Source organism: Anopheles funestus, chromosome 2RL (assembly GCF_943734845.2).
Source record: "Anopheles funestus chromosome 2RL, idAnoFuneDA-416_04, whole genome shotgun sequence".
NCBI classification, from domain to species: Eukaryota; Metazoa; Arthropoda; class Insecta; order Diptera; family Culicidae; genus Anopheles; species Anopheles funestus.
In genome coordinates this window covers 80,370,324-80,384,217 of record NC_064598.1, presented here as the reverse complement: position 1 = coordinate 80,384,217, position 13,894 = coordinate 80,370,324, and the positions used below count along the sequence as shown (strand labels likewise).

Here is a 13,894-nt window from a genome sequence, read left to right as displayed (position 1 = left end):
ATTTGAAAATTTCCTAAGGCTATAGCTAGTGGGTCAAGAGCGAAAGAGGTATTTCAACCGCTCCGCTCATCTTATTGTGCGCGCTCCCGCATAGCCCACGGGAAAAAGAGGTACGAAATCGCTCCTTCGTGCAGCGCTCCGTGTGGAGCTACCTCAAGCGCACGGCGCACACTTTAGAAGTCGAGAGCGGTGCGCTCTGCTCTTGCAAAAGAGCTACTTGACCCAACACTAGGTACATCCTCTTTTGTTGGATGCTCTCTTGTTATTTTAAATCATGAAAGTGACCGTTTTCTTGCGACAAAATTTGCAGAAAATGGCCAGTTGCGTCATTCGAAATTGCATTCTTGATCAATGATATATGTAATTACATATGTTTTAAATGTAATGTAATCTATTATACCTACGGAAATCACTTTCTTTCTATTTTTTGTTATATGCATTTGAAATAATTGCACGTTCGATTCCGACAAGTTCATGTTCAATATATATATTTATTTTTCTCTAACTTGTTTCGGTGAGGTTACATCGGGTGTACGATGAGCGACAGTTACATAAAGAAATTGGAAGAGCATTATTTAATGGGAAGAGGGACATACACAAAAAAAAATAACATTTGCACAAAATGAAAGAGCGTGCTATAACACTCCCTTATCATGTTGCGTATCCTGCCTGTGTTATTGTTATATTTTATTGTATATGCAGAGAGTTGTATTGTTTCCTCTAAGCAACTAAATTTATCGCTTCCGTGTATGTATGCGTTTTTACAAAGGTTTACAAATAGTCACATATTACAAATCTATTAAGAAACTTCCTCGAAATCAATAATCCTAAAGTAGGGCGTGTAGTTATAATTTATGCACAACAACAAAAAAGGCACCATTTCATGCAAAGTGTGCGCGTGTGTGTGTTTTCCTCTCTTTTTTTTCTTCCTTTATCCTTTTACAGGAGTGAAGAAATGTGGTTAAGTGTGCAAAAGTTCATCCTATTGTATGTGTGTGTGTTTTATTTATCCCTAATCATTCCAACACAATACAATAAATCGATTCTATGTTACTAACTACACCTACTGTGCCTTTTTTTGCATGTTTTGTTCAGCTTAACAAACTTAACAACGAAATAAAAAGGAAACTAAGGCTTTCGAACACATCGTTGACGGAGGTTCACACACACACACACGCACGCATGAAAATAAAAGGGAAAAATCGTCCAATTAACGCATTAAACAAGGGACACTTTCCAACGTACAAATCATAAATCTAAAACGTATGCTTAAACTCCGGAAAGGGACGTCCAACTTCTCCTTGCATTTATCTTCTTTTTTTTTTGGTGAGTCTTGTTATTCTAGCAAACTGTATTATTGTTGCTTCTTTACCTATATGTTCTATATTTTCCATGTTTGTTCCTTTATCATCTTTCTTACATACTGTTATTATACTTATTTTCGTTTTAATTCGTTTTTTCTGTTTTTTTTTTCATGTAAGGAAGCAATGCTGCAAACGAAAATTCTAAACGAATAAGTCACTTTTGATTGTTGTGTGTTTGCATTACGTGTAAATTAACAGTTTCAAATTAAAATTTAGTACAGTTTAGTACAGTGGGTGACTAAAATCTTAAAAAGAAAGAAGTTTCTCTTTAATTGTCCAACCTTTTGTCATATAAAATTTCGATTTCTACTTATTTCTCTTTTCGGTGTAAAAGAAGCAACATAATGTACATAAAACACACACACAATAAAGAGAAAAAAAAACACGAATATAGTACAAAACAAAACATTTTCCGCTTCAAGTGCAAAATTAACCGGTGAGCTTACGGCTTGTGTAAGATGCCCGCGTTTGATGAAGTAATTAAAACAAGATTACACTCAACCAGGAAGACACAAATGGCAAAGAATTAAAATACAAACGGGGAAGGGCATTTTGGTGAACACTACATTATAATGGTACAACATTACGGTTATAGAATAAATAAAATGAATGAACGTTGAAGTGGGCGAAAGGTGATTCTGTTGCAAAAACTTACGGGAACGCCAGATTCCCGTACGGGAGTTTCTTTTCAAGGGTTAGGCTTATGTGTTTTTTTTTCGACAGTAGACTATAACTAGTAAGGCTAGTAAATCATCATCAACAACAAGTACAATAACAACAACAACAACAACAACAATAACATGAACACGGTGCAACAACAGTTGTCTAAACGTATCCTCTATCAGCAATCCAAATAGCTAAGCGTGTCGTGATGGCGCAAATCGTATTGTGTTTTTTTTAACAAAATGTTAAGTGTCTGGCCAAAGCATTTTGTAGAGTTGAAAATGACCACTAATTGAAACTTTTTCATGTAATGTTCATTCTTACTCGATCGCTAAGCGCTGCTTAAGGATGTTTCGCAATCGGACGGGTTTTGTGTTTTCTTTTCTTTTTCTTTTTTTGCTAGTACATTAGTACACCCGGTCCATACATATAACTATCTTCTTGCACTCGTGCACTAATAATAATAATGATTGTGTATGCGTTTCGCGTTGTTCGTCTAAAAAAATGGCTCGTGGTGTAGTTTGCATTTGCTGAAGCGTAGCATAGTTGTAAGTGGATAGTTCTTTTAGTAATTTTGTTTTCTGTTTTAAGCCAAACCAAACATATCAATTTTTGTTTTATAAAGCGTGACAGTACATTCTTCTCTGTGAGCGTATGTGTACCATTTTGTTAATCTAAGGTGTTAATCTGCGTGATGCGTGATGATAATGGGTTCTATTGTTTTGTTTAGATTTCCAACTCGAATCGATGAATTTGCTGTTCAACGTCCCTCTCATCTAAGGGAGGGGGCGAACAAAGTTTGGTCGATGGCTTAAGCTCGTGCATGTTATCGTTATCATTATTATTATTATTATTTAAACTACTAACATTGTTGTTGTTGTGTAAGTGATTGTTGTTGTTGTTGTTGCTGTGAAGGTGGTTGAGATGATTCGTATTGGTGCCGTTACTGCCATTGTTGCTGCCAACGGGCACATGGTTACGGTGCAGATTGCTGTTCTTGAACGTGGCACTTGCGATCAGTGGTAGTGTGAGCGACACTGGGTGGGGTGTCGGTGGTCCGGACGCACCGGTAGACAGTGGACCGGAACCTCCGCTGATCAGGTTCATGTTGAGCTGCTTCGAGCTGAGAACTTTGGCGCGATTGTTGTTGGTGCTGCTCGCCAGATTGACGGAATCATTGATCGCCGTACCGGTTGGGGTGGTGCCGGGCGAGCTGGAGGTAGAGAAGATCGGTGCTACACCTAGTTTGGCTCCTGTGTTTGTCAACAAGGCAAACGTTGCAAGGAGAAGTGAAAAGAAAAGGTAAATAATTTTAATAAATGTGTGAGAAAGTCTCATACGTTTTTTTTTCTAAAAATATTTTACTTTACAAACAAAAACCTTCTAGACCGACTGATAAACAAATGTTTATCAAAGTTTACCCCAAAAGAAATCCAATTACGTTCATACAAAAGTATACATATATAAACAAATTGTTGCTCCTATTAAACGTCCAACTCTTAACAGTATTTTGTTACATTTACATTTAATTAATTAAATAAGTTTGGATAGTATAAAAATTTGTTATTTAATTTTTAAAACTCTACAACAAAATAATTTAACAATTCAAACATTACTGAACATTAGAAAAAGTACATGCAATGAAGGGATAACAAATAAAGTTAATTCTTAAATGTTAGGCTAAACAAACGTATAGCGAACAAACTATCATTCAACAATATTATACAATATAGAGAGAGGGTTAAAACAAACATAAAACGTTAAGAAACCCAATAAGAGTAACAGTATGAAAAGAAAACCAATAGAAAAGATAAAAGTGTACATATAAAATGAGAGTGTAAAGAACTAGGTAGAGTAGTGGAAGTGAAACAAAACTGTAAAAATGTTGCAATGAGTAAGTGAGATGTGTTTAAAAAAAGGCTACCTTCGGTGAACTTCAACCGTGGATGTGATTCTTTCTTATTATTCAGTAGGTGCTGGCACTCGCGAAGATCGAGCAATTCGAGCGGACTATTGGACTCGATCGACGGGGAAAGTGGTGCGATCGTCGATGGTGTCGTCGCCGTTGTGCTAGGCGTTCCATTACCGTTGCCTAGCGCTGGTGTCCTTTTAGCCGTGGTGGCCATTGGTGAACTTTCTGGCTGCTGCTGTGCGGTGGATCAGCATCATCATCATCATTGCCATCGTCGTATTGTGTTCGAACGGATTGTTTGTTTTGTTGTAGTGTGTGTTGGTTTTGTTAGTGGTTAGCCGTTAGAAGAAAAACAACAAAACGTCAAAGATACAATGCACACGTACAAGAGCACACGAAAGGGGGAAGGGGTGTGAAAGGATTCTTTGGCAAAGGAAGGTTTTATGTAGCAACGAACCATGCTGCATTCGGACATGCTTTCGGTGCAACAAAATGGCATGAACACGGTGGTTGACCAAATGGGTGCAAAGCCCCAACACTTAAAGAGTAATTGGTGCATGTGGAACACTCGCAAAAACAAAATGGAACTCATAACATTTTTAATTGCGCAGGGGGAAAATGGATTGTACAGGTGTGTCCTTTTCCAGTTGGATGGAAATCCAAACCGGGACTGTTAGCTATTTACCGTGCTGCTGGTGAACAGGTTGGTATCCTTTGGCGTTACGACACTGCTGGTCGGTGGTGCGGAAGCCGTTTCTTCCGGCTGGTTTGAGACAAAGTGTGCCCGCAGTTGCTTGTTTCTGCAAACATAAGCAAGGATTAAGCAGATTAGTACGTTGTTCAGCTAAACAAACGACCGTCATTTCTTACCTAACATCAAGCTGCTGAATGTGCTGCTGAGAACATTTCAACTGTTGCGTCGCATTACGAAGCTTTTCCTCGAGCGCCGCCGTTTCCACGCACTTCATCGAGTACTTCTCCGAGAGGGACAGTATCTCCTGCCGTACGTCTTCCAGTTCTTGTCTGTTGTTGGAGAAAGTATACGGTCAGAGGACAATTGCTAGACAAAAGTCACCAACCCTTTTTACTTACTCCTTCTCGCGGTACGTTTGGGGCGGTTGGCCACCCTTCTGGAACTGTTTGAGGAACTCCTGTTTGAAGCGCGTCACCTCACGCTGTACCTCATTCTGGTGTGCTTTCTTCATGGCGTCAAGTGCTGCCAGTGTTGCCTGCTCAAAACATTCAGGAGTTTAAACAAAAAGGTCTTACAAATCAATTAATAACTAATTTCGCCTTACCTGTGTTTCTTCGGCCAGCGCTTGTTCCTTCTCCAGAATGAGTTTCGCGATCTCCTGCTGGTGCTTTTCCTCCAGATCGTGGATGATGCGCTTGTGCGACGCTTCCATCGCGGCCAGTCCCTTCTCACAGAGTGCCTAAAATGAGTGGTTTCAAACCACAAAAACCCGTTAGCCATGCAATGCGCCTAAATGTAGGCAATACGGTAAACACCTACCCTTAACTGCTCGATTTCTGCCTGGTAGCGCGATCGCAAACTGTCCTCATCGTCTTTATCCTTCTGCGAGTCCAGCTCGTTTGCCATCTGTTGCTCCCGGTAGGCGGCGTGCAGATTGTCCACCTGTTGCGCATGTTCCGCTTCCAGCAGTTCCAGATGTTTCTCCAACTTCTTCACATGGTCCTGCTCTTTGCGCATCTGCTCGTACAGATAGTCCCGCTCCTTCTCCAGCTCGGCATACTCGGCGGCCGTTTTCCGGCAACTGTCCGCTAGCTCCTCACAACGATCCTTTAGCGAGCGTGCTTTCTTACACTCTTGATCGTAGCTGTCGAGTAGATCTTCAATCTCCTTGTCCTTCTCGTTGCTAGCCGCATCGATGCGGGTTAAGCGGACGGACAGTTCGTGCAGCTCCTTCTCCTTCTGTTTCAACAGATTACGCTCGTTTTCCAGCCGTTCGAGCAGTTCGGCTCGTTCACCATCGATCGCTTGAATGCGCTGGTGCTGTTCGTCAATTCGACGCTGTAGAGTGGCAAGCTTTTGCTCGTGCTGCTGCCTGATCGTACCGAGTTCCCGTTCGTGCTCTTCGGTAAGTTGCTTAAGACGATCCTGTAGCCGGCCACACTGTTCACTGCGTGACTGCAACTGTTTGGCGGCACTAATCAACGAATCAATGCGCTGCTGTATCTCAACGCACCGTGTGTGAATACTTCGCAAGCTGTCCACGTCGATCGCACTAGCGGCACTGACGTTACCATGGTCTGGGTGTAAAGAAGCTTGCAAAGCTACCACTGACTTCTCCAGCTCGTTCAGTATCGCAGACACTTCCTTCACCTCGGCCTTGTTCAAAGAGTGTTCGCTGGCAAAGTACTTGTACATGAAGTTAAAGTCCGCTTCGGCCAGGATGTCGTCAGCATTCGCCACCTCCAAGTCAGCTGTGAGATCCGTGTACAGATTCTCGTACTGCTTCAGGGCAGCCACACTGAACACACGCTCCGACGACTCGGTAGATTCCTGCAGCTTTTGTCGAGACGGAACATAGTCACCTTTCAGTACCTGTACGCGTGCATCGATTAGCGCTTTGTGAGCGATAATGTCCGCAAACTCTGCCAACAGCTGTCGCCCTTCGCTGGGTTTTCGCTCCTGCTCCAGATGCAGTCGCCACTGGCCACGTTTCATCTTCTCCAGTGTTTCTTCGTAACATTCCGTTAGTTGCCGTACGGCTGCATCCATTTCGCGTCGAAGTGCCTCATGCACAGCGTCCGCGAATGTTTCGAACGTAATGCGTTCCTGGGTGGACAGTGCGTACCCGAAGGCGGGCGCTAGAGAGCTTTCGTAGCGCTGAGCATTTCGCATCATGATGTGTGCGATCTCGGACTGTACCAGCTCGGCATTGACCGCTTCCTGTGCCTGACGCCACGCTTCCTGTACCGCACCTTGTACCGTTTCGTGCGAGGACGCAATATAGCTGAGCGTTTCCGCAGCAAGCCCGTACGCGAGGTTCTCCATAATGGTCGTTTTGTAGCGCTTGGCAATCAGGTGCACCTCGTTCTGCTGTCGCAACAGATCATCGAGCAAAGCGGTCCCGATGGGTGGGAAGGAAAGTGATCGAATCGTGCTTGTTCGACCGGCGGACAGCATGAGTTTGCGAGCTAAAACACTCGCCAGCACGTCAGCACTACTGCTCGGCCGGACGACACATTTGCCCGAAAGTTTCGCCTTCAACATCGACATTAGCTGGATGGTTTCACACACCTCAACCTTGGTTTGACGCTCTTCGAACTCTTGCAGGTTCTCTGCACGTTCCAACGCGTGACGCAACCGACCAAAACAAACGCTCTCGAAAGCGATCCTCTCGGCAAGCAGCTCCATGTCTTTGCGCTGGGAAAGCCCGTTCGTTTCGCGTAACATTCGTCTTTGCTTTAGGAGATCTGCCAGCTTACTCTTAAGCTGTGCTTCGAGTTGATTCAGTGCCAGCTTGATCGGGTTCGATTCCGGCAGTACAATGACACTACCGTACCCGGCACCATCCACTGGAACGACACAGTTATCGCAGCTTTCGCGCAACAACTTCGACACCTCCGTCAGACAACGTTCGATAAATTTGTACGAATCCTTCCGATCGGCAGCAGGTGATACGGATCGTCGAGAGCGGGATGATCGCAAACTCTGGAACTGTTGCGCACTCTGATCGATCAGCTCACGCACCGATACCACAACACCCTCGAGACTCTTGAGCCGGTCGAGCAGATGTTCCGGCACCGGTTTCGAGTTGCCCGAGCTGGATGTACTGGCCGTTTCACACTCACTGACGTCTGGTTTTACTGGCACCACTGGCTGCACGTTTTCGACACGCTTTTCGAGATTGTTTAGTCGCAGCAGAACTTGCATCGGTTGGGCCGAAAGCGACGCACTGTCTAGACTTTTGCGACGTAGTCTTGTGGAGGAGGAGCGTCGTGTGGGTTGCGCGACTTCGGGCGTTGTCAATTCTACGGTCGCTTTTGCTACCGGCATCACGTTGCCACTTTCGAGCGCATCTATTTTACTTTCCAACTCGGACACCTTCTCTTCCAACTCCTTCTGGATCGAGAGTGACTCCTTGCCCTTCAGAGACAGCGAACGTCGCTTTTCGGACCGGATTGCTTTCTGTTTCAAGAGTCGTACCTGTTTCTCGGCCGCCGTATATTTGTTCGTCATGTCCTGTATGCGATCGGCCATCATGCGCGACTGAGCGTCATGTTCGGTCGCTTGTCGGTCGAGTTCTTTGCGCAGTGTAGCATAACCAATTTCCAGCTCGTCGTACAGTCCGTGCGCATCTTTCAGTTCACGTTTCATCGCTTTCAGCTCACTAACGGCTCGTTCAAAGCGTGCCCTTAGCTCTCGGTACTCGTCCGCCAGCATCTCCCGATCGAGCTGGGTAGGATCGATCGCGTTAAGGCAGGTAAGATCGCTGAATGAATCCATACGCTTGATGCGGCCACTGCGCGTCACCGCCAAGCTGCAAAGACTTGAAGCTGGACTGGCGGGTGCGGCGATACCACTCTCCTGTAGCCGTCGGTAGAGTGATTCGTTCTCTTCGATTCCACGGGCCAACCGTTCCTCCAGCTCCTTGGTTGTATCACGACTCTTCGACAGTTCGTGTGTGATCCGATCAATGATTTCCTGCCCAGCGGCTCGACTGTCCTGTAGCTGCACCATCAACTTTTCACGGTTTTCCTCCAGTTCGCGCTTCCGGGTCAGTTCCTGCTCAGTGCGCTCGAGCGTCGTGAGCAGTTCGGACATGCGAGCTTCCCGCTCGTGTGTTTCTTCGCGCAACATTGCCAGTTCCTTCTCCGCTGCTTGCAATCGTAGCTGCAGCTCTTTCTCCAATCCACTACCTTCCTCCTCCTGTACGGTGTTGATCGGTTTTTGGGCCGGAACCGGCTGCAGGGTCAGGATCTCCGACGGAACGCTCTCGATGGTGCTGCGCCTTGAGCTTGGAGGCGACGACCGACTACGCTTGTGCAATCGTTGCTGACTTTGGGCCGATACCGGCGGGGTCATTCTTAACCTATCTTTGGTACGCATTACCGCACTGGTCAGTGGCACCGACGGAGGCGAAGGCGACACCGGCGAGCCCCAGTCACCGACACTATCCCGCCGGCCACCTTCGGACGCCGTCCGATACTCCTCGTCCGACGAGAACAGCAACGATTTGGGTGTTAGCGGTGTGACGGGCGACTGCACCACCGGTTGCTTTGGTTGAGGCTGACTACAACTACTGCTACTACTACTACTGTTAGTACTACTGCTATTGCTACTGCTATTGGTGGTCGTGTTACTGTCCCCGGTGCTGACGCCGTTCGATTCGGCAATGGCTCGGGCAGACGTCAGATGTACGATAACGTCTTTCGGTACCTTATCCACGACGTCCTCTCCCGAGCCCGGGCTTGCCGCCAGCGGTACAACACCCTCAATTAACAGGTGACCGTTCGTGCTGTTGTTGTTCTTTTCGAGCAGTTTGCTTCGCTTCAGTTTCGGCTTATGCTCGATCGTATCGCTGATCAGCTCGATCTCCAGCGCGCTGGGTGTGGCCGGTGTTGGTGGCGATTTGTCCGGTAACGTTTTGAAGTTGTCATCGTTCTGATTGCTTAGCTCGAGGCTGGCCTTCGTCGGTGGCAGTCCGGCAGCGTTCTTCAGCACGTTGATCCAATTGTTGCGCACGTTAATCGTTACCGCGGACAGAACGATACGATGGTTGTCCCAGGTCTGTTGAAAGAAGGACACAGATTTTATGTTAGTACATACGGACTTGAAGATTGTGGAGTGCCCTACTGTAGCGGGAACTTACCGTGAGCTGAAAACCGTATCCCTTGTTGACAGGTACCTCGGCAATGCTGGTGATGCTATTCACGTCCAGCACACCGTCCAGTACACCCTTCTCTTCAGCGACCGGATCACGGTAGTAGAACAGTGCGGCCCCTCGCAGCGTAAACCAATGTTTACTCCATTCACCGACCCGTCCGTCCTGCTTCAGCAACCAGCCCTTCTTCGCCTGCAGCAGATCCGCGTCTGGGCCGCGATGTTCCGAGTTTTTGCCGTGATAGTTTGCCGGCGCATCGTCCATACCGCAGTCACCGTCCGGATCACCCCGTTCGTGCGTTTGACTAGGCTTCAGCTTCGGACTAGAGTTAGTGGCGGGCGACAATTGCAGCGATGCAAGCGGTGGCACCTGTCCGCCACCACCCTTGCCGATCGAGGTTGGAATTTTCTTCACGATGGCCGACACGATCGCGGGCGCACTGGACGGTATGGTGAGTGAGTGGGGTCGCATCTGTAACGGCGTTCCACCGACACTGGTCCCTCCTGTACCACCTCCACCACCGGTACCACCACCGCCTCCACTACCGCCATTGATGTATTGTGGTGGGATCGTGTTTTCGTCCCGCGGGCTCGTCGGCTTCTCGTGGTGGTCCGCCGTGAGTGACAGGCTGTCCGTGATGCAGGGGCTACTCCAGCGGTTCACGTTCGTGATCGTGTTGGCGATATCCTTCAGCTTTAGTTCGTCCCTCGAGCGTATATCCGCACCACTGATACCACCACCACCGTCCAGTAGTAAACATTTGGATGCTGGAACGACAAAAAACAGATACACTGTTAGTATGGGTGTCTTGTTTTTTTTGTTGAAAAAAGGGTCTCTTCTCTAAACAGCACACCATCATTAGACGATTAGGGATGCTCGTAATTATGATGCGTTTGGTTACGGATGCCCCTGAGGTAACCTTGTGCACAAAATACACAAGTACAGACGTGCGAGAAAAGATCAAATCCGTCAGATAAACGATCAGTGGTTACAACTATGGGAAGGACGTATTCTTGAGTGTTAATTGACACCTTTGCTCGGCGAAGTGCGTTTCAAACAGTTACACTTCGACGTTTCTTTGCCAGAGACACTTTGTTCGATTTGTTGCTGGTAAAGTTTGCAGGCTGGATAATCTTCCGACATATTGTTAGATTTTTACTAAATACTTATTTGTATTCTTCAAGAGCAAGTAATAGTTGGCTTCTTGCTTGAGAAGATCTCTTAGAATCCTTCGTTTTCGACTAATTCGATATCAATTTTTGTCTTTCATTGTTAGTAACCTGTCTGTCAGTCTTATACGTTTAGCATTGAATGGGTAATACCAGTCCTGTCGGGTGAAGATCGTTACCTCTGCCACTAAAGCACTAGACGATCCGATTGCATTTGATTAGATAATTCCTTTTTTAACTTTGGACGAATATTAGCGTCTATAAAACATTGATCATGTTCTTCTTATACTAGAGATGTTACTAACTACAATAAAAAATTGCGAAATTGTTGTCCTACAACAATCGCTTTTGTAAACCATCAACCACTCCACAAGAAGCAGACAAAACAAAATTCCTTCCCGACGTGACACGGGCTTTACCATGCGTGCAAAGTGAACTCTTGCCATGTCTGGTAGTGTCTAGATTTAACATCTTTATAACCGTGTCACAGCTCTGCATTCTGTTGCGTGCTCAGACGCGTTGTGTACTAGACACCGTAACATTCCACAGGCATGTATAGACATCCTTGGCTAAGAGGTTTCCAAGCCGTTGTAAAACCACCCATTAACAAGACACTAGCAACACAAGCGGAAGAGAAGGAGACGGTCGGTTTTGTACGAATGACACGGTACGCAAAATGAACAAATAAATTCAATTAAAGCCAAGCTTAGAAATGTTGCACGGTGGCCCATAGCACTCGATCGCTCAATTGAAGGTAGGTTCTCGAGTTCTAAGCATCGTGTACGCACACGTTGATCCGTCCGGATGACTCTATTTGGGCTTTGGGTAGACACTTTACACGATCGTCGAAAACGCTCCCAGTAGTTCGTGGGAAAATATGCAGCAATGGTCGAACATGCTTAGAACACCGTGGATGGCACAGGTTGTGGATAAGTAGTGCTAAAAACTGACATTTACTCTAAGCGGACCAAAAAGATTTGACCTGATAGAAGGGTAAAGTTGTGGTATTGTAGCACCCAAAATTGGTTCCTCATGGAAGATGACTCACGCCAAATTGATGCCGGAAAAAGAAGTTTTGCATCAGAAAGAATAGTATACCGCCCTCCTTCTTAGATGGAGGAAACAGCAGGCAGTAATTTCCATACCTCACTGATCGGTTTCCTTGTTGCGATCGATTTGGTGCTGAAAGCTGCTGTCAAACAACGGCAGAGCGTGAACCTGACGTGAAGGCTGCCAGGTTCGATCGATCGACGATCGACACTTGGCCGCATCGCGTACCAAGTGTGGTCGGGTGGGTCGCAGTTCCACCGCGTGTGTGATCGTTAAGAAATATTAAAAGCTATCATTATCGGCCCGTCGATCCGGCCGAACTGTCGCGAAACATCCGTGCTCTAATTGGTCCGGCAGACACAATGCTAGGCCCCGGTGCGGAAGTTAAGTTCCCGGTAGGTTGCTCCGCGAATGGATGGACAACGAAACGGTTGTTGTGTTGTGGTTTTTGTTTTCGTTTTTTTTTTAATTTTGTTTACGGGTTCCTTTTGGTTTTGGCAGGAAGCCTTCAGTGTGATCCTTAAATAGGCACCCCCGGGATATACGTCGTTGGGGCTCGGTGCTTCGCTGAGCGTGTGCTGGAAATGCGTGAGGAAAGTTCAAGGTTTTACATCCGCAGCGGGCAAGGTGTGAACGGAACAAGGCTAAAGTTCGTACAGTTCTCCACGGTAGACGGTCGTTTGGTTTCGAGCAGTTTTTACCCCATTCGCCGCGACGGTTGTTATGTGGTGTTACGATGTTGTTTTTTTTTCGTGTCTAGCCCTGTTTGACCAGCCTGCCCGGACAGGATTTAAGGTGAGGTGTGCAATTAGGTGTGATAGCGATCGCGTGTGATGTGTGTCCGCGATTGTGGCTGAAGCCCGGCGGTCATAAAGCAGACGGGGTTTGGCTAACGAGCGTTAAGGAAGGCGCTATTTATGCTCACCGTTGAATGGGATGCAAAGCATTAATATAGGAATAGACCATGTTTGAGTTGCCATGCAAAAACTCTAATAACAAAAATAGAGAAATTGAAACCAGATCTTCTTGGAATGATGCTGAACCTACCACGTATAGATAAGTTGCCTATTTATGAAAAAATATCAAACGATTTTGGCATAAGTCGGCAATTTCTGGGATTTGTGAGGGCTTCGCAAGTAAGCTTTCTATCTGTACTTAAAGTACCAATAAAATACCACATAGTAAATGAGAATTGCAGTCAGTCTTCGACTAAATCAATCTACATGTAACTTTAATCGAATCATTTTAGTCGATGGAATCATCGATCATTTGCCAGAACTCACCAAGATCCTTTCTCGTATTGACGCAATTCTTCCATATCTATACAGACAGATTTTCGGACAATAAAAGGATAGTTTCAGAGATGTTCTGGGACAGGAGAACTGAAAGTCTGTAAGACTTCCAAGCATCTACTAAACGATGAAGGTTCGATTACTAATTTGGACGCGTTAGTCAATAATTTTGCTTAAATCATACTAAGCTTTGTGACTGAGGAATGGTTATTAAATTGTCCAAATACATTATGACAATATTGAAAGCATTATGTTACAAAGTAATGCTATTGTTTGCTTAATTTTTGGTTTAAAATCAAATCGTTTCACGCGTTGTAGGCTTATGCTCTATGAATATTCAGCCACCAAACCTTGGAAAAGTAAACGTAGCTTCTAAACCATAAGGAGACTAAGAAAAAACAACCCCAAAAATTCAAGTACCTCCTTCAGAACACCAACTGTAGCCAACCGTGCTGCCGAGAATCCGAAGAGAACGTAATGCGCACCGTCCTAATTGTCCTTAAACTATTGACCCACTAATAATTGCCGGTGCTCGACATCGACCAAAGTCACGATTTGCGCACCACGTACAGGAACGAATCACGGAAAATGA

General features: G+C 45.8%; 1 protein-coding gene across 4 annotated transcripts in view; it reads right to left on the bottom strand.

Moving 5' to 3' along the window:
* Positions 1-471: 471 nt before the first annotated feature.
* LOC125760733 (protein outspread) overlaps positions 472-13,894 on the bottom strand; it is a 191,310-nt gene continuing 177,887 nt past the window's right edge. For 2 of the 4 annotated variants that reach the window (XM_049421138.1, XM_049421141.1), the window contains exons 7-14: positions 9,780-10,558; positions 5,453-9,697; positions 5,238-5,372; positions 5,032-5,168; positions 4,810-4,962; positions 4,625-4,739; positions 3,952-4,174; positions 472-3,280 (exon numbers count right to left, since the gene is read on the bottom strand). In XM_049421138.1, the coding sequence (XP_049277095.1) occupies positions 2,754-3,280; positions 3,952-4,174; positions 4,625-4,739; positions 4,810-4,962; positions 5,032-5,168; positions 5,238-5,372; positions 5,453-9,697; positions 9,780-10,558 (6,314 nt within the window). In that variant the 3' untranslated portion in view covers positions 472-2,753. The remainder of the gene's footprint in view (positions 3,281-3,951; positions 4,175-4,624; positions 4,740-4,809; positions 4,963-5,031; positions 5,169-5,237; positions 5,373-5,452; positions 9,698-9,779; positions 10,559-13,894) is intronic. The other 2 variants (XM_049421139.1, XM_049421142.1) reach the window with 2 other exon arrangements.